The following is a 27,199-nucleotide window of genomic DNA, read 5'->3' on the forward strand; positions in this document are numbered from 1 at the left end:
TTAACAAAAGCGCATTTGCGAAAAAAGCACAATCGTTGCACGACTGTACCTAACCATAAACATCAATGCCTTTCTTAAAATCAATACACAGAAGTATATATTTTTAAACCTGCATATTTAGCTAAAAGAAATCCAGGTTAGCAGGCAATATTAACCAGGTGAAATTGTGTCACTTCTCTTGCCAGGGTATATGCAATAGTTTGGGCCGCCTGGCTCGTTGCGAACTAATTTGCCAGAATTTTACGTAATTATAACATAACATTGAAGGTTGTGCCATGTAACAGGAATATTTAGACTTAGGGATGCCACCCGTTAGATAAAATATAGAACGGTTCCGTATTTCACTGAAAAGAAAAACGTTTTGTTTTCGAGATGATAGTTTCCGGATTCAACCATATTAATGACCTAAGGCTCGTATTTGTGTGTTTATTATATTATAATTAAGTCTATGATTTGATAGAGCAGTCTGACTGAGCGGTGGTAGGCAGCAGCAGGCTCGTAAGCATTCATTCAAACAGCACTTTTGTGCGTTTTGCCAGCAGCTCTTCGCTGTGCTTCAAGCATTGCGCTGTTTATGACTTCAAGCCTATCAACTCCCAAGATTAGACTGGTGTAACCGATTTGAAATGGCTAGCTAGTTAGCCGGGTGCGCGCTAATAGTGTTTCAAACGTCACTCGCTCTGAGACTTGGAGTAGTTGTTCCCCTTGCTCTACATGGGTAACGCTGCTTCGAGGGTGGCTGTTGTCGATGTGTTCCTGGTTCGAGCCCAGGTAGGAGCGAGGAGAGGGACGGAAGCTATACTGTTACACTGGCAATACTAAAGTGCCTATAAGAACATCCAATAGTCAAAGGTATATGAAATACAAATCGTATAGAGAGAAATAGTCCTATAATTCCTATAATAACTACAACCTAAAACTTCTTACCTGGGAATATTGAAGATTCATGTTAAAAGGAACCACCAGCTTTCATATGTTCCCATGTTCTGAGCAAGGCACTTAAACGTTAGCTTTCTTACATGGCACATATTGCACTTTTACTTTCTTCTCCAACACTTTGTTTTTGCATTATTTAAACCAAATTGAACGTTTCATTATTTATTTGAGGCTAAATTGATTTTATTGACGTATTATATTAAGTTAAAATAAGTGTTCTTTCAGTATTGTTGTAATTTTCATTATTAAAAAGGGAAAAAAACATTATTTTTTTTTTATCTATCAATAAATAAATAAATAAAAAACGTCCGATTAATCGGTAATGGCTTTTTTTTGGTCCTTCAATAATCGGTATCGGCGTTGAAAAAACATAATCGGTCAACCTCTAGTTTCTGTACAGCACTTTGAGATATCAGCTGATGTAAGAAGGGCTTTATAAATAAATTTGATTTGATGAATGAAAACGTTTCTGAGACATGGCTGCGGCTTTGTTATTTGCTCGAATCTTTAGTGAATTTCAAGATCAATCAAAGGAAACCTGTGAAAGAGTGCGTTATAAAAGGTTAATCAATTGAGGGTCGAGACGGGTCAAGGAGAGTAGAGGTGGCTGTGTGAGAGGGTGTGAGGGTCGAGGAGAGTAGGGGTGGCTGTGCGAGAGGGTCGAGGAGAGTAGAGGTGGCTGTGCGAGAGGGTCGAGGAGAGTAGAGGTGGCTGTGCGAGAGGGTCGAGGAGAGTAGAGGTGGCTGTGCGAGAGGGTCGAGGAGAGTAGAGGTGGCTGTGCGAGAGGGTCGAGGAGAGTAGAGGTGGCTGTGCGAGAGGGTCGAGGAGAGTAGAGGTGGCTGTGCGAGAGGGTCGAGGAGAGTAGAGGTGGCTGTGCGAGAGGGTCGAGGAGAGTAGAGGTGGCTGTGCGGGAGGGTCGAGGAGAGTAGAGGTGGCTGTGCGGGAGGGTCGAGGAGAGTAGGGGTGGCTGTGCGAGAGGGTCGAGGAGCGTAGGGGTGGCTGTGCGAGAGGGTCGAGGAGAGTAGGGGTGGCTGTGCGAGAGGGTCGAGGAGAGTAGGGGTGGCTGTGCGAGAGGGTCGAGGAGAGTAGAGGTGGCTGTGTATGTCTTACCTTCACTAAGCCAGTGATTGGAACAGCTGTACTCTAGGGCTGACTGTGTGTGGTGCAGTGTTCAGGAGTTAGCGTGAGCTAAGCATCCGTTCTACTTTATCCATTCTCCAGGATGCATGGAATGGTTTAATCCACCTCACTACTCTAGGCCCATGTGTGTGGTTGAGGGATTGACAATGAAAGTGAACCGTGCCTGTATGATCTGTTCTAGGGTCAGAGTAGGAAACTAGGATGCTGTGAAGTTGTGTCTTTCTTACCTCCTCCTCTAGTGTTCTGGTGTTTTGGAACTGCTCTGCACTATGTGCCTCCGCCTGGCGTTCCCTGGCCTCCAAGTCTGTGAAAACCGTACACACACAGTAACACACACGCGCACACATACAGTTAGCATCATCCTGATAGCCAGTTTTGTGTTTTTAGGGGAAGGGTTGTTGAGTTGTAGTAGGCACAGGTCTGAGGGCTCACCAAGCTTGATCTTCTTCCTCTTAGCATCTAGCTTGTTGTTTCTCGCCTCCGCTTGTTTCTTGGCAGCGCAGATCTTATCGTAAGCAGCCTGACACAGAGGAGAGGAGGACAGTTTGATATGATGAACAGTTGGAGAGAAGAGAGAAAGAGGGTCTGGTGGTGGTATGGATGGTGTGTGTCAGACAGACAAACAGACAGACAGAAGTCTTACCCTGGCAGCAGAATCAGTCAGCACCTCTAGGGCCTGGGACAGCTGGTGGAAGAGATCAGCTGGGGAGGAAACACCAAGGACACTGTCATAAACCACTTTCGAAAACCCACCTTTTAAGCCGGGCTTTCTATAAGTGATTGTTTTGCTTTCTATGTTCATTTATACATACTGCGCTGTACTTACAGATAACTGCCAAAATAAAGCCAACACTTGAGTAAATGAGTAAAAGCATGTGCTTCCACACAGGTGTGGTTTCTGAATGAATTAAGTAATTAACATCCCATCATGCTTAGGGTAAAGTATAAAAATGGCTAGTTACCCATTACTGGATAGAAAGAGAGAGCTCAGTGACTTTGAAAGAGGGGTCTCAAAGGAGCATAGGGGGATTAAAGTGTGTGTGTGTGTGTGTGTGTGTGTGTGTGTGTGTGTGTGTGTGTGTGTGTGTGTGATGGGAGATTCTGAAGCAGCGCCTGGGACAGCATTTTCCATCACTATCAACAAAACACCAAATTATGGAATTTCTCATGGAAAAAATGATGTCGCATCCCTCCAAAAGAGTTCCAGACAATTGTCGAATCTACGCCAAGGCACAATGAATGTGGTCTGGCGGCTTGTGGTGGCACAACACCCATTTAAACACTTTGTTGGTGTTTCCTTTATTTTGTCAGTTACCTGTACATAGAAACATCTAGAATCTCATATTCCTGCTCAGTGAGGACTTAAAGGTAAGATGTGATCGAGGGGACCATAGTTTATGTGTTGAATGTTAGCTTTAAAAACAACAACCAAATGGAACAAAGGTTAACAATACAAGGTAATGATATCTTAGTGAGCTGCTAACACGCAGGGAGAGGTCAGAGGAGGGGAGAGACTTGGTGGAGTGTGGAGGAAAGGACGGAAACGAGGCAGGGTTAAGAAACAAGCCGGCGTGTGCTCTGTGTGGTGTCTCTGTGCCAACACGGGACCCGGGGCTGAGATAAACGGAGACATTTCCTACATTAAAAAGGTGCCTGGAGTCTCACGAAATCGGGTTCCTCTAATGATCCACCCGCACTTTTCCCACAAACCCACCCGGGCCTCTCAATCCATCTCCCATTAGGGAGCCCTAAGGGGACACAGGGCCAATCAAGAGTACCACACAAACCTCCGGTGCTCGCCTCTCTCCAACCTTCCAGCCCCAGACCCAGAACCGTAAACCCCCAGCCCATAACCGGCCCCATTACCGCACTCCTATAGTCTCAGGGCTCTTACCCTCTCATGTGAGTGGATAAAATCACTGCATGTGATGTGAAAGTGCATATTCCTCACCATCTACTTTTCATTTCTGTGAAACTGAGCCATTTTATGCCACTCAGTCCCCTATTACCCCATTGTTTCCCGTTTCTTACTTAAATCAGGAATAGTTAAAAGGTATCCAGCAACCGCACAAACCTCACTTGAAAACATGCCTCACAGGTTGCCTTTCTTTTTTCACCTGACGCACAATTATATAGAAATTTCCAAAACTGATTGTTGACACGTTTGTTGGTGACAGGCCGCGATGGGCCAGGGGGGCTGACTGGGGAAACGGTGGTCATTAGGGCCGGGACGATACCAGTATTGCGATATTTCTTCCATGGCATAAATGAAAACAAACGTTTTGGTCCTTTAAAAACCTGCTGTATTTAAAATAAATGTGACTTTGGATGACAACATAATGATGTTTGTTTCCAACATTAGGGCTGTTTTTCTAAAGAAGTTAAATCCGAAGTGTTTTGTTTCCTTGTCACAAAACTAACGAGTATCGCAATATTGGATATCGTCTCAAACATACTGGTCATACTGTCTGGCTGGGACTGGCCCAGGTGGCTGGAGGGCTTGTGGGAAGGCTCTGCTCTGCTTAGCCAGTCTGTAGAGGGCTGTGGCCGGCCTGTCTGGCAGCATGGCACAGAGGGGAGCAGACTGTAGAGTTTTTTTTTATTTTAACCTTTATTTAACTAGGCAAGTTAGTTAAGAACAAATTCTTATTTTCAATGACGGCCTAGGAACAGTGGGTTAACTGCCTTGTTCAGGGGCAGAAAGACAGATTTTTACCTTGTCAGCTCGGGGATTCGATCTTGCAACCTTTCAGTTACAAGTCCAACTCTCTAACCACTAGACTACCTGCCGCCCCAGGTAGTCTAGTTAAGGGTTAAGGCGTCCGCATACTTCACAAACGAAACAGTTCGAAACAGTTTGTGCATACAGTGCCTTCGGAAAGTATTCAGACCCTTGACTAACATTTTGTTACAGACATATTCTAAAAAATGGATACATTTAAAAATCCTCAGCAATCTACACAATATCCCATACTGACAAAGCATAAAAAGGTTTTTAGAAAACACAAAAAACGTATTTACATAAGTATTCAGACCCTTTGCTATGAGACACGAAATTGAGCTCAGATGCATCCCGTTTCCATTGATCATCTTTGAGATGTTTCTACAACTTGGAGTCCAACTGTGGTAAATGCTATTGATTGGACATGATTTAGTAAAGGCACACACCTGCCTATATAAGGTCCCACATTTGACAGTGCATGTCAGAGCAAAAACCAAGCCATGAGGTCGAAGGAATTGTCCGTAGAGCTCAGAGACAGGATTGTGTCGAGGCACAGATCTGGGGAATGGTACCAAAAAATGTCTACAGCATTGAAGGTCCCCAAGAACACAGTGGCCTCCATCATTCTTAAAATGGACTAAGTTTGGAACCACCAAGACTCTTCCTAGAGCTGGCCGCCCGGCCAAACTGAGCAATCGGGGGAGAAGGGCCTTGGTCAGGGAGGTGACCAAGTACCCGATGGTCACTCTGACAGAGCTCCAGAGTTCCTCTGTGGAGATGGGGGAACCTTCCAGAAGGACAACCATCTCTGCAGCACTCCACCAATCAGGCCTTTATGTTAGAGTGGCCAGATGGAAGCTACTCCTCAGTAGAAGGCACATGACTGCCCGCTTGGGGTTACCAAAAGCCACCTAAAGACTCTCAGACCATGAGAAACAAGATTCTCTGGTCTGATGAAACCAAGATTTAACTATTGGCCTGAATGCCAAGTGTCACATCTGGAGGAAATTTGACACCATCCCTACAGTAAAGAATGGTGGTGGCAGCATCATGTTGTGGGGATGTTTTTCAGCAGCAGGGACTGGGAGACTAGTCAGGATCAATGAACGGAGCAAAGTACAGAGAGATCCTTGATGAAAACCTGCTCCAGAGTGCTCAGGACCTCAGACTTGGGCGAAGGTTCACCTTCCAACAGGACAATGACCCTAAGCACACAGCCAAGACAAAGCAGGAGTGGCTTCGGGACAAGTCTCTGCATGTCCTTGAGTCCGGACTTGAACCCGATCGAACATCTCTGGAAAGACCAGAAAATAGCTGTGGAGCAAAGAATGGGTGAAACTCCCCAAATACAGGTGAGCCAAGATTGTAGTGTCATACGCAAGAAGACTCAAGGCTGTAATGGCTGCCAAAGGTGCTTCAAAGTACTGAGTAAAGGGTCTGAATACTTATGTAAATGTGATGTGATATTTCAGTTTTTATTTTTAATACATTTGAAAATATTTCTAAAAACCAATTTTTTCTTTGTAGTTATGGGATATTGTGTGTAGATTGATGAGGGGAAAACACAATTTAATCAATTTTAGAATAAGCTGTGACCTAACAAAATGTGGAAAAAGTCATGGTCTGAATACTTTCTGAAGGCAAGACACTGAACACACGCTATTCTCTCAATGTGCGTCTGGTCAGAATCATGGATGTGGCTGGTGGTGATGGTGTTCAGGTTTTACAATCATCTACAGAGGAAGAAAGCCGACATACAAGGTGAGGAGAAATGGACATTGTACCTAGGCTTTACTTGTGCCATGTCTTTTTCACTAACCTGCTTTTGGGTTGTCTGGGTTCTTGTCTGGATGGCAGGTCAAGGCTTTCTGTCGGTAGGCTTTCTTGATCTACAGGAGAAAATGGGAAAATGAAATCAGATTTATCGAGTATTTACTTTTTTAGTATGCATGGACTTTGGTCAGCACATTATTATTATTCTCATTGTTATGTCCCAGTCCACTATGTTCAGTTGTCTATTGAAACCATAAAAATGTTGATCTGTGGTGAATTTTCCAGCCAAAAAACAAGTCACCCTTGTCCAATAACCTCCAGCCAAAAAAAACTGTCCCTAGAGTGGATGAATATTTTTGTAGATGCATACAGTTAGTTCATTTTTTTTCAGCTTGGTTGGACTTTGTGGTAGCGACTGTATACTGTTGTTGTTTCAAAATATCGCCTACAGGGTTCTTTTTCCTGAATATTCTAAACCGCTGTATGCAGCTTGGCAATCTAGAATCGCTGAAATATATTTCCAACACCAATTATTCTTTTGCATGCCATCACTGGCACGAAACGTGCATAAAAATGATGGTCCCCTGGAAACATAATAAAAATAGTAAAAGATTGATAAAACTACAGGGGGTGGAAAAGTGTTCAGTGGTTGATAGGGAGTTCAGGTTTAGTTTCACTGGGGGGCCCCATCAATATCTGCACCCATCCTTTGCTGTGCTTGTGATAATGTACTTTAAATGAAGATTGACTTGACTACTGTCACCTTTATGCTGACAATGATTTTTCAAGATAGATAAATGTGGACTGTGTCGGCAGGAGAGGATGAGATTAGCTTCATTGGGGTCAGAAAAAAAAGTTACAATAACATGCAAACAGCGTGCCATCGTCATCACGAAATTGGGAAGGCAGCCATTCATATCTTTGGTCTCAAGCCAAAACATTTTAAAATACGAGCGACCAAATTAGGAAACAAAACAATACTTTGGAGCACTGCAATCTTAAGTGAGGTTTTAGTCCTTTTCTTTTTTTACTCTGTTGTTCTCAGGAATGTTTCTTCGGCCCTTCTGCACAAGTTAATGACATGTTTTTCATTAGGCAAAGTCTACTCCTCCAGCGAGGAAGCAGGGCCCATTGAGAGAGAGAGAGCAGCTCTCTGAAGAGACAGGAAGTGCAGAGCGTCCAGCTTTTCAAACCACTCCTCTATCCTCAGTACAGACCCCAGTAGTAATCAGCCCTGCCAGCATTCTGCATGCTTTCACCTCCCCCCTTTCACCTCCTCCTGCTCTCTCCCTTGCTGCCAATCAATCAGATCCCGTACATTGGAACTGGATAGATCATGGACTCCTTTCTGTTCTGCACGCCTGGAACTTTTGCATTGGATGCCATCTACTCTGGGAAATGCAACGTTTCCCTGTGTGTCTATTGTTTTGCACTATTGTAACAGGAATGTGCCAGAACATACTGTGCAGACCGACCAACTGACTGACTGTTAATGAACTGAAGAGGATATGGTAATAAACTCAGCAAAAAAAAGAAACGTCCTCTCACAGTCAACTGCGTTTATTTTGAGCAAACTTAACATGTGTAAATATTCGTATGAACACAAGATTCAACAACTGAGACATAAACTGAACAAGTTCCACAGACATGTGACTAACAGAAATTGAATAATGTGTCCCTGAACAAAGGGGGGGGTCAAAATCAAAAGTAAGTCAGTATATGGTGTGGCCACCAGCTGCATTAACCTCTGTACTGCAGTGCATCTCCTCCTCATGGACTGCACCAGATTTGCCAGTTCTTGCTGTGAGATGTTACCCCACTCTTCCACCAAGGCACCTGCAAGTTCCCGGACATTTCTGGGGGGAATGGCCCTAGTCCTCACCCTGCAATCCAACAGGTCCCAGGCGTGCTCAATGGGATTGAGAGCCGGGCTCTTCACTGGCCATGGCAGAACACTGACATTCCTGTCTTGCAGGAAATCATGCATAGAACGAGCAGTACGGCTGGTGGCATTGTCATGTTGGAATGTCATGTCAGGATGAGCCTACAGGAAGGGTACCACATGAGGGAAGAAGATATCTTCCCTGTAACGCACAGCGTTGAGATTGCCTGCAATGACAACAAGCTCAGTCCGATGATGCTGTGACACACCGCCCAAGACCATGACGGACTCTCCACCTCCACATCGATCCCGCTCCAGAGGACAAGCCTCGGTATAATGTTCATTCCTTCGATGAAAAACGCAAATCCGTCCATCACCCCTGGTGAGACAAAACCGCGACTCGTCAGTGAAGAGCACTTTTTGCCAGTCCTGTCTGGTCCAGCGACGGTGGGTTTGTGCCCATAGGCGTCGTTGTTGCCGGTGATGTTTGGTGAGGACCTGCCTTACAACAGGCCTACAAGCCCTCAGTCCAGCCTCTCTCAGCCTATTGCGAACAGTCTGAGCACTGATGGAGGGATTGTGCGTTCCTGGTGTAACTCGGGCAGTTGTTGTTGCCATCCTGTACCTGTCCCGCAGGTGTGATGTTTGGATGTGCCGATCCTGTGCAGGTGTTGTTACACGTGGTCTGCCACTGCGAGGACGATCAGCTGTCCGTCCTGTCTCCCTGTTGCGCTGTCTTAGGCGTCTCACAGTACGGACATTGCAATTTAGTGTCCCAATTTAGTGTCCTAAGTTTTCATAACTGTGACCTTAATTGCCTACCATCTGCAAGCTGTTAGTGTCCTAACGACCGTTCCACAGGTGCATGTCCATTAATTGTTTATGGTTCATTGAACAAGCATGGGAAACAGTGTTAAACCCTTTACAATGAAGATCTGTGAAGTGACTTGGATTTTTACGAATTATCTTTGACAGGGTCCTGAAAAAGGGCTGTTCCTTTTTTTGATGAGTTTACATCAGCAGTTAGAGAGGACATTTTATGAACTATCTGATATGAGCCTCCCCTGGCCTGAGGTAGTCTGAGCTTGACCTGGACCTGGTGTGCTGTCCAGAGGTGGATGGGGGCAGAGCTGGCAGAGTGAACAGCATACGTGCATCTCTCTCCTAATGGTGACTTTTGAACCAGTTCAGTAGGATGGTGTTGTGAAGCTACACATTCTTCTCAGGAGAGCATATTATATACAGTAATATGCAGGTCTGTGGAACTATTTCAAGCAGCAACACTTCCCCCTCAGCCTCCTACACCCTCTCCTCCGACTCTGGACTTCCAGTAAAACTGGGATAAACTGAAAATGATCGACACCGACCACTTATTGCAGGCATTTTGCTGATATCATTCATTACAATTTTAGCCTATACAAGAGAAATGTGAAGTTTGAAATGAAGTAAGTTTGCTAATGTGGGTGATGTTAATGGCACAATTGATGGCTACAACCGTCAAACTAGTTGTAGTAGTTTAAAGGATCATACAATTTAAAAAACGGATGCAAATTAATGTTTAAAGTTATTCTATTTATCATTATCTCATCAATTCAGACAATTTATTGAGATAGAGCTGGGTGACAAGGACAAATCTAACTTACCAGTCTCAATTCCCTTTCCTTTCCTCTACTAATCAGTCAGTCACTTTCTGCTCTGCTGTCTTTTTTGTCTCATCCCCTCTCCTGGACCTCCCCCACCTCTCCTCATAATCTGTTTCACAGAGTTCAGCACATGGCCAGCACATTGCCTCAGCCGAGGAGTGAGTCAGCGGCAGATGTCCTGTTGAGCAGCGAGATGAGCGACATGAGGAGCTCCTGAGTTACACAGCACTGCCACTGCCCAAGAGAAACACCCGGCCAGCTGAAGAGGTCAGGTCGTTTCTTCAACTCACATAGCGGATTTTGCCATCATCAGACCAATTTAATAGGATTACGTGTCTCTGTCATTGTGTAAGGTCAAAGTAGGTTACTCCAGCTGTCTGGACATCTAAAGAGCTCTTAAACAAGCGCAGCCAGTCAACAAGGCCGCTGTGCTGAAAAGCATTCCCACTAGAAATTAACACCGCTAGTCAATCAAATCCCTCCGAGAGTGGCTACCTCACCTCCCTGGGGGAGGGGGAGGAAGAGATCCCCTCTGTGTTAATAACAGCCCATTTGGTGAATGCGTACCTCCCCCCCGCCTCATCTCGCTATCCCTCATCTACTGCTGGCACATGAATACTGCTCCCCCAGCTCGGAATTTAGTTCAATAATACATGATTGCTCCCATCAATGCAGTAACACGCAAGCCCTAATTGAGGTAAAACCAGGATCCAAGTTTAGAGTTTGCTAATTCAGTGCTAAGTGAGAGTAGAAATCTCAGGTTGAGTGACAGGTCCTCCCTGAATGAGGAGGGTCAATAACTGTGCCAACTACTAGCCTACCGCTCATTACAGTTTTTTTCCACTGCTGGATATCCTAAATCAATTATGAGAGAGACCTCTTAAAGGATCCAATGAACCATAAGATTAATGAGGCCCAAGCTAGAATCAAGCCCATCCCTCACTCCTAAGCAGTGGGCTACTGTACTTTACTTGCAGTACCAGCAGGCACACAGTAGCCCAAATGGTTGGTGCCTGAAGAAATCAAGCGCTTTCTGCCACCCGCTGCCTGCCACAGTCTTTACTGCATGCCCACATCTTGTCCTCATTACCCCAGTCTGTGGTGACTATTACAGCTGACAACTGGCCCCAGAAACCACAGCACTGCCCCAGCAGGGCCCCAACAGGACCCACATGGGTGGTTGATTAGGTAGCTGCCTGCTTTGCCATGGGGCCATCCTCCTTAAATCACACTGATCTGGCCTTTATAGGAAATTATCAGCTAGAGAAAAAGATAGAGGGTAAGAAGGAGAAGGAGTACAAGGGAAAAAGAAACAAAATGATAAGAGCTACAGAGCATGGGGATATAGAGTGGAAACTGTGTGTGCGTGCGTACGTCTGCCTAGTAAGATATAATTGCAGTTCAGCTTCCAAAATGCGCACTGACAGGAACATTTATTTGGGACAGTGATACAATTAGCGTGAGTGGGGCCTGTCAAGGGCCAGCTGAGTTACCCACACACCCAAGGAAAGTGTCTTCTTCTGCATGGATGCAGGCAGCAGAGCACAAGGGTAGGATAAGTGTCACTCTATTCCCCCTCACTCCCTCAGCTAGCTACGCTACAGTACCATGAGTTACAGCTGTTTGTACCATGAAGACCAAACGTTACTGAAGTCAGGGCGCCAGACACGAAGAGCGATAGGGATGAGAGGAAGACGCTCCACATGCAATCGCTGCGTGTCATGATAACGTCCACAAAGACATCTGCTGGTGAATGTCTGCACAGAACTCAGACAGCTAGATTGTGTCCACATATAAAACAGTTACGGTATATTGTGCTTTATTACCCAACAGAAATAGCACCAGCAAGCCACATACAGTAGCTAAATCGTATTGAATTTGTTTGTGCCTAAACTGTGTCCAGTCTTTTCCCTTCTTCTGCTCTCTTAGTAAGAAAAACAGCCACTTGTTTATCCCTGCTGAAATGCAGGAGCATGTGGCTGAAAAGTGATAGCTAGCCTGTTTAACTGTGTTGGCTACAGGATAACTCAGTGGCGCAAAAGGAACTCCCAAGCTAACAACCAACATTCCCACAACTTTAGAGAATGTCCCCTTAAGAGTCACATTAGGTCATTAACTAACAATTTCATAGGAATGTTCCGGTGATGTGCTAGGAATGTTTCCAAGAGACCATTCCCTTAGTGTCCAATTTAAATTACCCAGAACGTGGTTAACATGTTCTCAGAACTTAAGATATTAACTAGCTGTCGCCATTGGCGTCGGCTAACGGGGATCCTAATAAATCTAGACACGTTTCATGGGAACATTGCAAGAACATTCATGTGTCCGTTCCGTGGGTTAGGAGAATATTCCATCAATGTCCCACCAAACATACACAGAACATGGTTGCCATGTTCTCAAAACATAAGATATTAATGTTCTTGACACATTTCATGAGAAAGTTGCAAAAGCATGTTTATAAAAAAATATACCCTACCTGTCACGTCCTGACCAGTTAAGGGTTATGTGTTGTTGTAGTTTGGTCAGGATGTGGCAGAGGGTATTTGTTTTATTTATGTATTCTGGGGGTTTTGGGCACTGCTCTATGTTTATGTATTTCTAGGTTTAGTTAGTTAGTTGTGGGTATAGGTTCTAGGTTTGTTTTCTATGTAGAGTTAATTGGGATTGGACTCCCAATTGAAGGCAGGTGTGTTGAGTTGCCTTTGATTGGGAGTCCTATATTAGTAGGGTGTGTTTGTGGGTAATTGTTTGTGAGCACTGCGTTTATTGAGCCTGCTACACTGTCTAGTCGTGAGTACTGTTTATTGTTTTGTTTTTCCTGTGGATGCTTTTCGTTTTTTCCATTAAAAGAATGAGTATCCACATACCCGCTGCATTTTGGTCTTCTCTCCACTACGACAACTGTGACACTACCGTTCAAAAGTTTGGGGTCACTTAGAAATTCTTGTTTTTAAAAGAAAAGCAATTTTTTTGCCCATTAAAATAACATCAAATTAAATCAGAAATACAGTGTAGACATTGTAAATGACTATTGAAGCTGGAAACGGATGATTTTTTATGGAATATCTACATAGGCGTACAGAGGCCCATTATCAGCAACCATCACTCCTGTGTTCCAATGGCACGTTGTGTTAGCTAATCCAAGTTTATCATTTTAAAAGGCTAATTGATCATTAGAAAACCCGCTTGCAATTATGTTAGCACAGCTGAAAACCTTCTTTAGACAAGTTGAGAATCTGGATCATCAGCATTTGTAGGTTTGATTACAGGCTCAAAATGGCAGCTTCATTAAATAGTACCCGCAAAACACCAGTCTCAACGTCAACAGTGAAGAGGTGACTCCGGGATGCTGGCCTTCTAGGCAGAGTTGCAAAGAAAAAGCTATATCTCAGACTGGCCAATAAAAGTAAAAGATTAAGATGGGCAAAAGAACACAGACACTGGACAGAGGAACTGGACAGAGGAACTCTGCCTAGAAGGCCAGCATCCCGGGGTCGCCTCTTCACTGTTGACGTTGAGACTGGTGTTTTGCAGGTACTATTTAATGAAGCTGCCAGTTGAGGACTTGTGAGGTGTCTGTTTCTCAAACTAGACACTAATGTACTTGTCCTCTTGCTCAGTTGCACACCGGGGCCTCGCACTCTTTCTATTCAGGTTAGAGCCAGTTTGCGCTGTTCTGTGAAGGCAGTAGTACACAGCATTGTACGAGATCTTCAGTTTCTTGGCAATTTCTCGCATGGAATAGCCTTCATTTCTCACAACAAGAATAGACTGACGAGTTTCAGAAGAAAGTTATTTTGTTTCTGGCCCTTTTGAGCCTGTAATCAAACCCACAAATGCTGATGCTCAACTAGTCTAAAGAAGGCCAGTTTTATTGCTTTAATCAGAAACAACAGTTTTCAGCTGTGCTAAAAAGGATTTCCTAATGACCAATTAGCCTTTTAAAATGATAAACTTGGATTAGCTAACACAACGTGCCATTGGAACACAGGAGTGATGGTTGCAGATAATGGGTCTCTGTACGCCTATGTAGACATTCCATTAAATATCAGCCGTTTCCAGCTACAATAGTCATTTACAACATTAACAATGTCTACACTGTATTTCTGATCAATTTGATGTTATTTTAATGGACAAAAAAAGTTTTTCAAAAACAAGGACATTTGTAAGTGACCCCAAACTTTTGAACGGTAGTATGTATGTACGTGTACACACACACATCACGTCTTACTGTTGCCGAGCCAATAAAAGCCCTGATTGGTGAACCAATGATCCATTCATTTTTCTGTTGGCAAGGTTTATTGATACTCACACACACAGTGATTAATATACAGTGTTTTCAATTGACATATTTTACATATTTTGATATACATGATTGCATTTTGCATGTTCAATTAATCAATAATTATTATTCAACATGTCCTCGCCTGGGATGTGAACTCACAACCTCTTGGTTCATGGTACTCTGAACTTCCTGCTACGCCACCTTGTCTGTGTAAGGTATCAGTTAAATCTGACTATTCTCTCATCATTGATTTTATTCACTTATTTCAGCAATTTAAGGGAATTCTGTATAGTCGTCCAAAGTTGGTGGGGCATATTAACCTGTTTTAATAATACTCTTGAATCACTATTAGAAATAAAATATTTCCCTAAGTAAATCTCAGCTCTGTTAAAAGTACACTTCAAAGTGCATTTTCCCTATTGCTTACACCTATCAAGTTGTTTCACATCTACAGAAATGCCTAAGGACGAGGGGTTAGGGTTTCTTCTGTACAGTGCCTAACTATACTGGCCTAATAAGCACATGCCCTAGAGATATCCCTTATTGGGACAGTGGTTAGGGCGTTAGTCATTGGTGCTGGTGGCCTGGGTTCGAGACACGCTAGGGGAGTCACCCTACTGTCACATTCTTAGCACTATACACTCACTGGACCGTTTATTAGGTACACCACCCACGTTCCCGAAAATGGATCGCTCCTACAGACAGTGAGTCACGTGGCTGTGGCTTGTTATATAAAGCAGGCAGACAGGCGTCGAGGCATTCAGTTACTGTCCGATTGAATGTTAGAATGGGCAAAACGATCCAGTATCTCAGAAACGGCTGCCTTCCTGGGCTTTTCACGCATGACAATGTCTAGGGTTTACCAAGAATGGTGTGACTAACAAAAAACATCCAGTCAGTGGCAATCCTGTGAGCGAAAACTATGGTGTCATTTCAGTCTCACAATTCGAATGCGCATGGGGGCATGTCAAGAGCGTGGAAAATAATGTTGAGAGCGGGTGGAGAGAGTTGAAAGTTCAGATAAAAATCTTAAGGGTGCAGAGGATCATGTTGAGGAACAGATATAGTTGAGAGCTCGGACACAAATGTTGATTGGCCAGAAAGTGGAATTAGGAGCAAGAAATGAAGTGTAGAGCACAGCATCTCCCATTTCTCGGTATACTTGCCTGCGCTCTCTCGAAATGTAGCTGTGCTTGCATGAAATGATCTCTGTGTGCTTGCAAATCTACAATGACATGTTACTCAAATATGATAGCCAGCCTTATCGACCAATCATAGCAGTGCTTGTAGTTACAATGCCAGTGATTGGCTAGCTAATCGGAAGGCTGGATCAACATGTTTACATCTCCAGGTAGCTAACCGGTAGCCACATTGCAACATGGAGGACTTCCCACAAGGCGCTTCTTCTTTTAGGTAAGAAAGCTAGCTAGCTAATTCAGCCTAATGCTATATTTCAACGTGTTTTTGATTATCTAATTTATGTAAAGATTTTTTAGTGGATATCTGTACTGGTACACTCAGTAATTCCAGTTTAGCTATAAATGTTTTCTGATGTGATGTCATATTTTCTACATTGTAGAATAATAGTGAAGACATCAAAATTATGAAATAACACATGGAATCATGTTGTAACCAAAAAAGTGTTAAACGAAAAATATATTTTAGAGTAGCCACCCTTACACACTCTTGGCATTCTCTCAATCAGCTTCACCTGCAATGCTTTTCCAACAGAAAGAGTTCTCACATATGCTGAGCACTTGTTGGCTGCTTTTCCTTCACTCTGCGGTCCAACTCATCCCAAACCATCTCAATTGGGTTGAGGTCGGGTGAATGTGGAGGCCAGGTCATCTGACGCAGCACTCCATCACTCTCCTTGGTCAAATAGCCCTACACAGCCTGGAGGTGTGTTGGTTCATTGTCCTGTTGAAAAACAAATGATAGTCCAAATATGTGCAAACCAGATGGTGTCTTTGGGACCATCAGGCAACGTCCTGACAACTGATACACTGAAATGTTCTTGCATCATTCCCATGAAACGTGTCTAGCACATTAATATGTTACATTCTGAGAACATGGCAACCATGTTCTGCGTATGTTTGGTGGGACATTGATGGAATATTCTCCTAACCCTCAGAAAACGGGACACTCAAACAGAAGAACATTACGGGTAATATACCAATTCTAGGGAGAACGTTTTTTTTTTATCTGGGTCCAGATAACGAGTCACTCAGTGATATGCATAAACCACAGGTTCCAAGCTACCAACTCCAGCTGCTTGGCTATAATATCAGCAACCCAAAATGAGAGGAATTTCGATACCATAGATAACGACAGATCATTCAAACCAGGAGGAGTAACAGGAAGCCGGGATACGTCAGGGAATGGTTTACAAGTTGTGGTAAGCTCACATTAACATGTTCCTGGAGGGGTATTTCCTCTCTCAATGATAAACTGCAGTCCTGCTGGTGTAGCATTGGGCAAAAACAACTGTGACAAAGTAGCTGTCTTCATAGATTTCACCACTTGGTTTTAAGGCCTTCCAGTCCCCACACACTCACTTGTGTACGCACTACAGCAAACTATCTATCCTGACCATCAGTAGACCTCACAGAACTTGACTCGCCATTTCGGAGACTCTTTCTGTCAAAGCCACAACCACTAACTTCCCCAACATACTCCTCTGGGGTGGATGGGACTTTGAAATCCAATTAAGAAATTAAGTTCTTCCCTCAATTTGGCAGCAATGTTAATTTCCTTCTGGCCTGCGGATTTTGAGAGCTGGAAACTTAACAAGAAGGTGGTTGTGAAAATTACTGGATTTAGGGACGCACATGTAGGCCTATCACCCATGGAGCATGAATCTGAGCAGGTAAGATGGGACAAGGGAAGGGGAATCTTCCCAGAGTAAACCCAATACCCATGTCTGCACATAAAATCAAATCAGACTAACCTGTTACATTCTGTTTCAATTGGGTGGAGCAGCCTTTTGCTTGAGCAAGCAATCAAACATGGTACTTGTTGAACATGCAGATTGCAGTACAATTTATGATCTGCAAACAAAAGATATTGAGGCAGATAATGTGTTTCTTGAATTGATCCAAATGCCGGCTCGACCAGTCCTGTTTTGAAATAACTTAAGAGAATAGTGCTGCCAGAGACAGTGGTAACATGATGTATTGGCTAAGTTTATAAGCATGATTTATTATTTCAAAAGACATCTGGTCCAGGTGGTGTTGCCCTGCATCTGCATGTTTCCTTCATATGCTATGCCAGGGGTGTATTCATTACGGAAACCGTTTACCGTTTAAGAACCAAATGGAAGCAACAGCAAAACAAGCGTTTCTATTGGACAAATTCAGGTAGGTCCCTTAGGCTGTTGCGGAGACCGTATTACCGCCACATCGGCAGCCATGACCGCAGTAAAATTGCACGTTACCATTGAGTCACAATAATCTCCTTCTACGCACTCTGGACATGCTTTGGTAGTGCCCAACTTGCTAACTACCATCAGGTCCTAAGTCTGGTACTCAGGGCTCCATTGTCCCTCTAAGGAAGCACTCTGGCATCAATGCAATGGAAATTCACATCAAACACTAGTAGGCCTATCATACTTTTTAAACTCACCTCACTGTGATAATCAAGTTGAAGAAAGAAGTTCAACAGCAGGTTGAAACAGTGTAAAACATGGTTATTGTGGATGTTGTTTCGAAGCCTAACACAACAGACAGTGCTTTCTAAGGTGATAATTTAAAAAATGTAAACATCCATATGCATATTAGAGCTTATGCAAGGCATATGAGCCCAAAGCCGATTTTTTTTTTTTTTTAACTATGAGTGTGCCATTATACAATATATAGCCTACCGCACATTATGCATGGAAGAAAAACATAAATCAATTTTGATTTGGTAAATAATTGGTCTAGCCTATACTCCAAAATTAAACAAATTTGAGTCATCTCTTTTGAGTGAGGACTGTATTATTATGCATACTGAATGGACTGGTTACCTTGTGCACCAAAATGTCTATCCATGAGTCTGGTAGAGGACATAGCCCTAGGAGATGCTGTTGGTTTATTGATTATGCAGGGTGGCTTACTGTTAGACTACAATTACTGAATTTGTATTTGATTTAGAGTAGCCTAGTAATAGGGACTTTTATTTTATTTTCAGAATTAATTGAGTGACACATTATGTTCAGCTATACAGAATCTCACCACCATGCATTTCCATCTCCTCCTCTCGCTCCTTTATTCCCTTCTTCAGTGCACAGACGGATTGTAAACAGTTTAGTGAAATATGTTAAGTTGCGAAAACTTGCTACTATTGATGTTCCCGAACAGATTTCACTTGGTTTCCCACATTAAGCACTGGATTGCTGCAGGAACAAGATTTGAAAGCCCATGACATACAGAGCTTGGGCGAAATATCAACAGTCGGGCAGGAAGACCATGCTCCTCAAACAGTGCTTGATACGTGGAGTGAAAGTGTTCTTATACACTATATATAGAAAAGTATGTGGACACCCCTTCAAATTAGTGGATTCGGCTCTTTCTGCAACACCCGTTGCTGACAGGTGTATAAAAATCGAGTACACAGACATGAAATCTCCACAGACAAACTTTGAAGATGGCGCTGACGGAGATGGCAGCTTTGCGACTAGCTCTTGGGAAACTTCGTAGGAAACTGGAAACCACATATCCTGAGGACGCATTTATTGTACCTGGGGATTTTAACAAAGCAAATCTGAGGACTAGGCTGCCGAAGCTCTATCAACATATCAACTGTACTACTCGCGCTGCTTAGACTCTCGACCATTGCTATTCAAACTTCCGGAATGCTTACAAGGCCCTCCACCGACCTCCGTTCGGCAACTCTGACCACATCTCCATCTTGCTCCTCCCGTCATATAGGCAGAAACTCAAACAGGAAGTACCCGTACTATTCAACACTGGTCTGACCAAACGGAATTCACGCTTCAGAATTGTTTTGATCACGTGGACCGGGATATGTTACAGGTAGCTTGCGAAAATAATCTAGACGCATACACGGATACGGTGACTGAGTTTATAAGGAAGTGTATAGAAGATGTAGTACCCACTGTGACAATTAAAACCTACCCTAACCAGAAACCGTGAATAGATGGTAGCATTCACACGAAACGGAAAGCATGGACCACTGCATTTAACCATGGCAAGGTGACTGGTAATATGGCAGAATATAAACAGTGTAGTTATTCACTCTGCAAGGCAATCAAACAAGCTAAACGTCAGTATAGAGATAGTGGAGTCGCAAATCAACGGCTCAGAAACGAGACGTATGTGGTAGGGACTACAGACAATCACGGACTACAAAAGGAAAACCAGCCACGTCGCCGAGACCAACGTCTTGCTTCCGGACAGGCTAAACACATTCTTTGCACGCTTTGAGGATAGCACAGTGCCACCGACGCGTCCCGATACCAAGGACTGTGGGCTCTCCTTCTCCATGGCAGACGTGAGTAAAAACCTCGCAAGGCTGCTGGCCCAGACGGCATCCCTAGCCGCGTCCTCAGAGCATGTGCAGACCAGCTGGCTGTTGTGTTTACGGACATATTCAATCTCTCCCTATCCCAGTCTGTTGTCCCCACATGCTTCAAGATGGCCACCATTGTTACTGTACCCAAGAAAGCTAAGGTAACTGAACTAAATGACTATCGCCCCGAAGCACTCACTTCTGTCATCACGAAGTGCTTTGAGAGACTAGTCAAGGATCATATTACCTCTACCTTACCTGCCACCCTAGACCCACTTTGATTTTCTTACCGCCCCAATAGATCCACAGACGATGCAATTGCCATCACTCTGCAAACTGCCCTATTCCATCTGCACAAGAGGAATACCTATGTAAGAATACTGTTTATTGACTATAGCTCAGCATTCAACACCATAGTACCCTCCAAGCTCATCATTAACCTCGAGGCCCTGGGTCTGAACCCGGCCCTGTGCAACTGGGTCTTGGACTTCTTGACGGGCCGACCCCCAGGTGGTGAAGGTAAGAAGCATCCCCTCCACTCCGCTGATCCTCAACACTGGGGCCCCACAAGGGTGCATGCTCAGCCCCCTCCTGTACTCTCTGTTCACCCATGACTGCGTGGCCAAGCACACCTCCAACTCAGTCATCAAGTTAGCAGATGACACAACAGTAGTAGGCTTGATTCCCAACAATGACGAGACAGCCTACAGGGAGGAGGTGAGGGCTCAGGGAGTGTGATGCCTGGAAAATAACCTCTCACTCAACGTCAACAAAACAAAGGAGATGATTGTAGACTTCAGGAAACAGCAGAGGGTGCACCCCCCTATCTACATCGACAGGACCGCAGTGGAGAAGGAAAGCTTCAAGTTCCTTGGCGTACCCATCACTGACAAACTGAAATGGACCACCCACACAGACAGTGTGGTGAAGAAGGTGCAACAGAGCCTCTTCAACCTCAGGAAGCTGAAGAAATTTGGCTTGTCACCTAAAACCCTCAAACTTTTACAGATGCACAATTGAAAGCATCCTGTCGGGCTGTATCACCGCCTGGTACGGCAACTGCACCCCCCGCAACCACAAGGCTCTCCAGAGGGTTGTGTGGTCTGCCCAAATCATTACCAGGGGAAAACTACTCACCCTCCAGGACACCTACAGCACCCGATGTCACAGGAAGGCAAAAAGGATCATCAAGGACATCACCCACCCGAGCCACTGCCTGTTCACCTGACTATCATCTAAAAGGCGAGGTCAGTACAGGCGCATCAAAGCTGGGACCGAGAGACTTAAAAACAGCTTCTATCAAGGCCATCAGACTGTTAAACAGCCATCATTAGCACATAAGAGGCTGCTGCCTATTAGGCATACACTAGAAATCACTGGCCACTTTAAGGAATGGAACACTAGTCACTTTAATAATGTTTACATGTCTGGCATTACTCATCTCATATGTATATACTGTATTCTATCCTATTCTACTGTATCTTAGTCCGGTTCCGCTCTGACATCGCTCGTCCATATGTATATAGTCTTAATTCATTCCTACTTAGATGTGTGTATAGGGTATATGTTGTGTAATTTGTTAGATATTACTTGTTAGATATTACTGCACTGTCGGAGCTAGAAGCACAAGCATTTTGCTACACCCACAATAACATCTGCTAATCACATGTATGTGACCAATCAAATTTGATTTGACAGCAGAATGGCCTAACTGAAGAGCTCAGTGACTTTCAACATGGCACCGTCATATTATGCCACCTTTGCAACAAGTAAGTTTGTCAAATTTCTGCTGTACTTGAGCTGTCCCGGTCAACTGTAGCTGCTGTGAAGTGAAGTGATAGGCCACACAAGCTCACAGAACGGGACCACCAAGTGCTGAAGCACGGAGTGTGTAAAAATCATCTTTCCTCAGTTTCAACACTCACTAGCTAGTTCCAAACTGCCTCTGGAAGCAACGTCAACACAATAACTTTTCGTCAGGAGCTTCATGAAATGGGTTTCTATGGCTGAGCAGCCGCACACAAGCCTAAGATCACCATGCGCAATGCAGGCGTCGACTAGAATGCTGTAAAGCTCACCCCCATTGGACTCTGGAGCAGTGGAAACGTGTTCTCTGGAGTGATGAATCACGCGTCACCATCTGGCAGTCCGACGGACAAATCTGGGTTTGGCAGATGCCAGGAGAATGCTACCTGCCCGAATACATAGTGCCATCGGTAAAGTTTGGTGGAGGAAGAATAATGGTCTGGGGCTATTTTTCATGGTTTGGGATAGGCCCCTTAGTTCTAGTAGAGGGAAATCTTAACGCTACAGCATACAATGACATTCTAGACGATTCTGTGCTTCCAACTTTGTGGCAACAGTTTGGGAAGGCCCTTTCCGGTTTCAGCATGCATAACAATGTCCCCATGCACAAAGCGAGGTCCATACAGAAATGGTTTGTCGAGATCGGTGTGGTAGAACTTGACTGGCCTGCACAGAGTTCTGACCTCAACCCCATCAAACTTATTTTACATATTAGTAAAGACAAGATTAAATTGAGAATAGTTTGATGGGTGAAAATATGATCACTTGATAAGAAAACAGCTGTCAGCCTGAGGCAAGCAGAGTGCAAGCTTTTGTTGCTACTTTCTCAAATCATCAATAGCCTAGTCACATCATGCAGCCCATATACGTTTTAATTTCTAAGGCATTCTAAGGTTTGTATAATTCACAACTAAAGTTGCTAAATAACTCTAAATCTAGCATATAGGACCTGTGTCAAATTATCAACATAGCCACTTCATATGCGCACTCGCTCTGTAATGGGAAAAATATCCTTTGTATTTTAATAAGCTAAATTAATTTATATTCTTCTTACTATTTAACCTGATAAAATAATAGCACTTATAAGCATATCTTGTCAGCTAAATTAACAAGCCTACAGCCTATGGCATGGGAGTATAGCCAGATAACATAGGCCTACAGTAGGCAAACTCATTCTGTTCTTCTGAGATACATTTTCTTTATATCATAATGTTTCTTTAGATCTGACTGAAATAAATAATGGATTTATTATGATGATGTATATTAAATAGATTTATTTTACTTTATGTTTCAAAGGTGGACATCAGCGGCTAGTATGTGTGGAGGCCTGAAGATGCTAAACGTGTTTATGTTAATTAACGGTCAATTACCATGAGACCGGTAGTCTTTTGCATGACAATAACCTGCAGGCAAAATTTTATGACCGCCGCAACCCTATCAAAAGTCCCTCCCTGTTCCATTTGCTTCAGTTTGAGAAACGTTTTGCAACAGAATCCGCGGGATGAATACATCCCTGCAGAAAACCTAGATGGCTGGCTCTGTTGTCTCTGAATCAGTGGTGTAAAGTACTTAACTAAAAATACTTTAAAGTACTACTTAAGTTGTTTTTTGGGGTATATTTTTTACTTTAATACATTTCCAAAGAAAATAATGTGCTTTTTACTCCATACATTTTCCCTGACACCCAAAATTACTTGTTACATTTTTAATGCTCAGCAGGACAGGAAAATGGTCCAATTCACACACTTATCAAGAGAACATCCCTGGTCATCCCTACTGCCTCTGATCTGGCGAACTCACTAAACACAAATGCTTCATTTGTAAATTATGTCTAAGTGTTGGAGTGTGCCCCTGGCTACCTGTAAAAAAAATCTATATAATAAAATGGTGCTATCTGGTTTGCTTAATATAAAGTATTTTAGATGATTTTTTAATTTTACTTTTGATACTTAAGTATATTTTAGTCATTACATTTACTTGTGATATTTAAGTATAGACTTTTACTCAATTAGTATTTTACTGGGTGACTTTCACTTTTACTTGTGTCATCTTAACAGAAAATATCTTTACTTTTACTCAAGTATGACAATTGGGTACATTTTCCACCACTGCGCTAAATCAAAAACGTCATCATTCATAGGACTACAAGATTACATAGAATTGTGAATGGTACTTTGCCGCCACTTAGTGGCCATTTGAAGATACTTTACTCGTAGAACACACAGGGCAAGTTGTACCGATGCACCAAGTCTGGAACCAACAGGACTCTGAACAGCTTCTACCCCAAGCCATAAGACTGCTAAATAGTTAACCAAACAGCTACCCCAGACTATCTGCATCGACCGACCCATTTTTGCACTAACTTTTTTGACTGATGCTACTGTTCATTATCTGTCACTTTATTCCTAGTTTTATGGCCATATCTACCTCGTACATCGACTCGGTACTGCGTGTATATAGCCGTTATCGTTTTACTCATTGTGTATAATTATTAACGTGTTACGTGTTTCACTTTCAATAATGTGTCTATTTTATATCTCCGAAATGTTGGGAAGGGCCCGTAGGTAAGCATTTCACTGTAGTCTACACCTGCTTTTTATGAAGCATGTAACGAATACATTTTAATTGTTTTATTTGTACTGTACCAACTTCAAAGCAACTAGCTAGCTAAACTACTAATAAGCTACAAGGCGTCAAAGTTTGCAAGCGATCTAACGTTAACTAGCTAGCGTAGTTAGAATTTTAGCACGTTAGCTAGCTATCACTCACCTCTTTCGCCGTCGCTGTGCCTTCTATACCCAGTAGACCATACAGGTCCATCTGCAAAAGGTCTTTCGCCTTATTTCCTGTCATTTTATATTTATTTACTACAATAAAATACCAAAACAAACGAAATATCAACGTCCAGAAGATGTTTGTTGTTGTAGCATTTGGGTTGGACGTTTTGAACTTTCAACTCGGACGCATTCACTTCCTGAAAACAATGCATCATGGGAGGTGTAGTTAAAGTGATCTAAATTTAATACGGACTCGCATGATAATTGTGAAATAAAATTGTAGGTATTGACCTTTGCAAGCATTTTGATTATATGTTTTTTAGTTTGGTATATTCAAATACTTTTCCTGGCTTTAATGTGATCAGTTTCAGATATCATTGTTATATGAACATTTTGAAAATAATGAAAAAATAAATTACATTTTTGGAGTCAATGTGTAAAATGTAAACCCTACCAGACTGGCCATTATAGTAATATTATATTGGCCAGTCTGGTACAGTATGGTAGTTGGTAGAAGATGGCGCTTGCAATGCCAGAATATTGGTTTCGATTCCAGGGACCACCTGAACGTGAAATGTTTGCCAAATGATTGTAAGTTGCTTTGGATAAAAGTGTCTACTAAATGGCATATATTATATTAACATACATTTGAAAAAACTGGAAAACAAGGGTAACAGAATGATGGCACCAGAAGAGATGGCTGACGTTTTCGGGCTCCTAACCAATTGTGCTATTGTGTGTGTGTGTGTGGTTTTTCTTTTACATAAGTACAAAATCAGCCACCATTTCTTTTGAGCGAAAATAGCTTCTGGATATCAGGACAGTGATTACTCACCTCGTACTGGACGAAGATTTTTTCTTTAACGAGTCGGACGTGAAGGATTTTTTTCAGACACCCGACAAGGCCCAAATCCCCGTCATTCGCATGAAGAAGAGACGGAGATATCAGGAACGTAGGTCGGGGTGCCTTGTAAGGATCCGACGGCGAGTGAGTAATCCCCCTCTACCATCAGTCCTATTAGCCAACGTGCAATCATTGGATAACACAATGGATGAGCTTCGATCAAGACTATCCTACCAACGGGATATTAAAAACTGTAATATCATTATGTTTCACCGAGTCGTGGCTGAATGACGACATGGATAACATACAGCTGGCAGGGTTTTTGATCCATCGGCAAGATAGAACAGCTGCCTACGGTAAGACAAGGGGTGGCGGTCTGTGTCCATTTGTAAATAATAGCTGGTGCATGAAATCTAATATTAAGGAAGTCTCAAGGTTTTGCTCACCTGAGGTAGAGTATCACATGATAAGCTGTAGACCATACTATTTACCAAGAGAGTTTTCATCTATATTTTTCGTAGCTGTCTATTTACCACCACAAACCGATGCTGGCACTGAGATGGCACTAACAAGCTGTATAAGGCCATAAGCAAACAAGAAAATGCTCATCCAGAGGCGGCGCTCCTAGTGGCCGGGGACTTTAATGCAGGAAAACTTTAATCCATTTTACTTCATTTCTACCAGCATGTTAAATGTGCAACCAGAGGGGAAAAAAAACTCTAGACCACCTTTACTCCCCACACAGAGACGCGTACAAAGCTCTCCCTCGCCCTCCATTTGGCAAATCTGACCATAACTCTATCCTCCTGATTCCTGCTTACAAGCAAAAACTAAAGCAGGAAGTACCAGTGACTTGCTCAATAAGGAAGTGGTCAGATGACACAGATGCTAAGCTACAGGGCTGTTTTGCTAGCACAGACTGGAATATGTTCCGGGATTCTTCCGATGGCATTGAGGAATACACCACATCAGTCACTGGCTTCATCAATAAGTGCATTGATAACGTCGTCCCCACAGTGACCGTACGTACATACCACAACCAGAAGCCATGGATTACAGGCAACATCCGCACTGAGCTAAAGGGTAGAGCTGCCGCTTTCAAGGAGCGGGACTCTAACCTGGACGCTTGTAAGAAATCCCACTATGCCCTCCGATGAACCATCAAACAGGCAAAGCGTCAATACAGGACTAAGATTGAATTGTAATACACCGACTCTGACACTCGTCCAATGTGGCAGGGTTTGCAAACTATTACGGACCACAAAGGGAAGCAAAGCCACAAGCTACCCAGTGACACAAGCCTACCAGACGAGCTAAATAACCTATGCTTGCTTCGAGGCAAGCAACATTGAAGCATGCATGAGAGAATCAGCTGTTCCGGACAACTGTGTGATCACACTCTACGTAGTTGATGTGAGTAAGACCTTTAAAAAGGCCAACATTCACAAGGTCGCAGGGCCAGAAGGATTACAAGGACGTGTACTCCGAGCATGCGCTGACCAACTGGCAAGTGTCTTCACTGACATTTTCAACCTGTCCCTGACCGAGTCTGTAATACCAACATGTTTCAAACAGACCACCATAGTCTCTGTTAGGGTTGCACATTTTGAGGAATATTCAGATGTGGAAACTTTCCACGGGAATTAACAGGAAATAATTGGATTTAACGTGAATGTATGGGAATTAACGGAAATATATGCAAATTAATATTAATACCATTTAAATGTAGATGTTTTTTGCATTGTATATATTTACCATATCATATGGAGACAGACACATAAAACCTTTTACCTTGTCCTAAGTAGACATAATTGCAAATTATTAAATTCTTCCAATAGAAATTAAAAAAAAAAAAAAATTTAGTTACGAATTGAACTTTA

General features: G+C 43.1%; 1 protein-coding gene across 1 annotated transcript in view; it reads right to left on the reverse strand.

Moving 5' to 3' along the window:
• The window catches only part of dnajc17 (DnaJ (Hsp40) homolog, subfamily C, member 17), a 60,636-nt gene extending 35,959 nt beyond the window's left edge, over positions 1 to 24,677 (reverse strand). Inside the window, exons 1-5 of the mRNA XM_029730320.1 lie at positions 24,468 to 24,677; positions 6,618 to 6,687; positions 2,720 to 2,778; positions 2,509 to 2,596; positions 2,304 to 2,380 (exon numbers count right to left, since the gene is read on the reverse strand). Coding sequence (XP_029586180.1) covers positions 2,304 to 2,380; positions 2,509 to 2,596; positions 2,720 to 2,778; positions 6,618 to 6,687; positions 24,468 to 24,551 — 378 coding nt within the window. The 5' untranslated portion in view covers positions 24,552 to 24,677. The remainder of the gene's footprint in view (positions 1 to 2,303; positions 2,381 to 2,508; positions 2,597 to 2,719; positions 2,779 to 6,617; positions 6,688 to 24,467) is intronic.
• Between the last annotated feature and the right edge of the window lie 2,522 nt (positions 24,678 to 27,199).

This window comes from Salmo trutta, chromosome 33, assembly GCF_901001165.1.
Source record: "Salmo trutta chromosome 33, fSalTru1.1, whole genome shotgun sequence".
Classification (NCBI taxonomy): Eukaryota; Metazoa; Chordata; class Actinopteri; order Salmoniformes; family Salmonidae; genus Salmo; species Salmo trutta.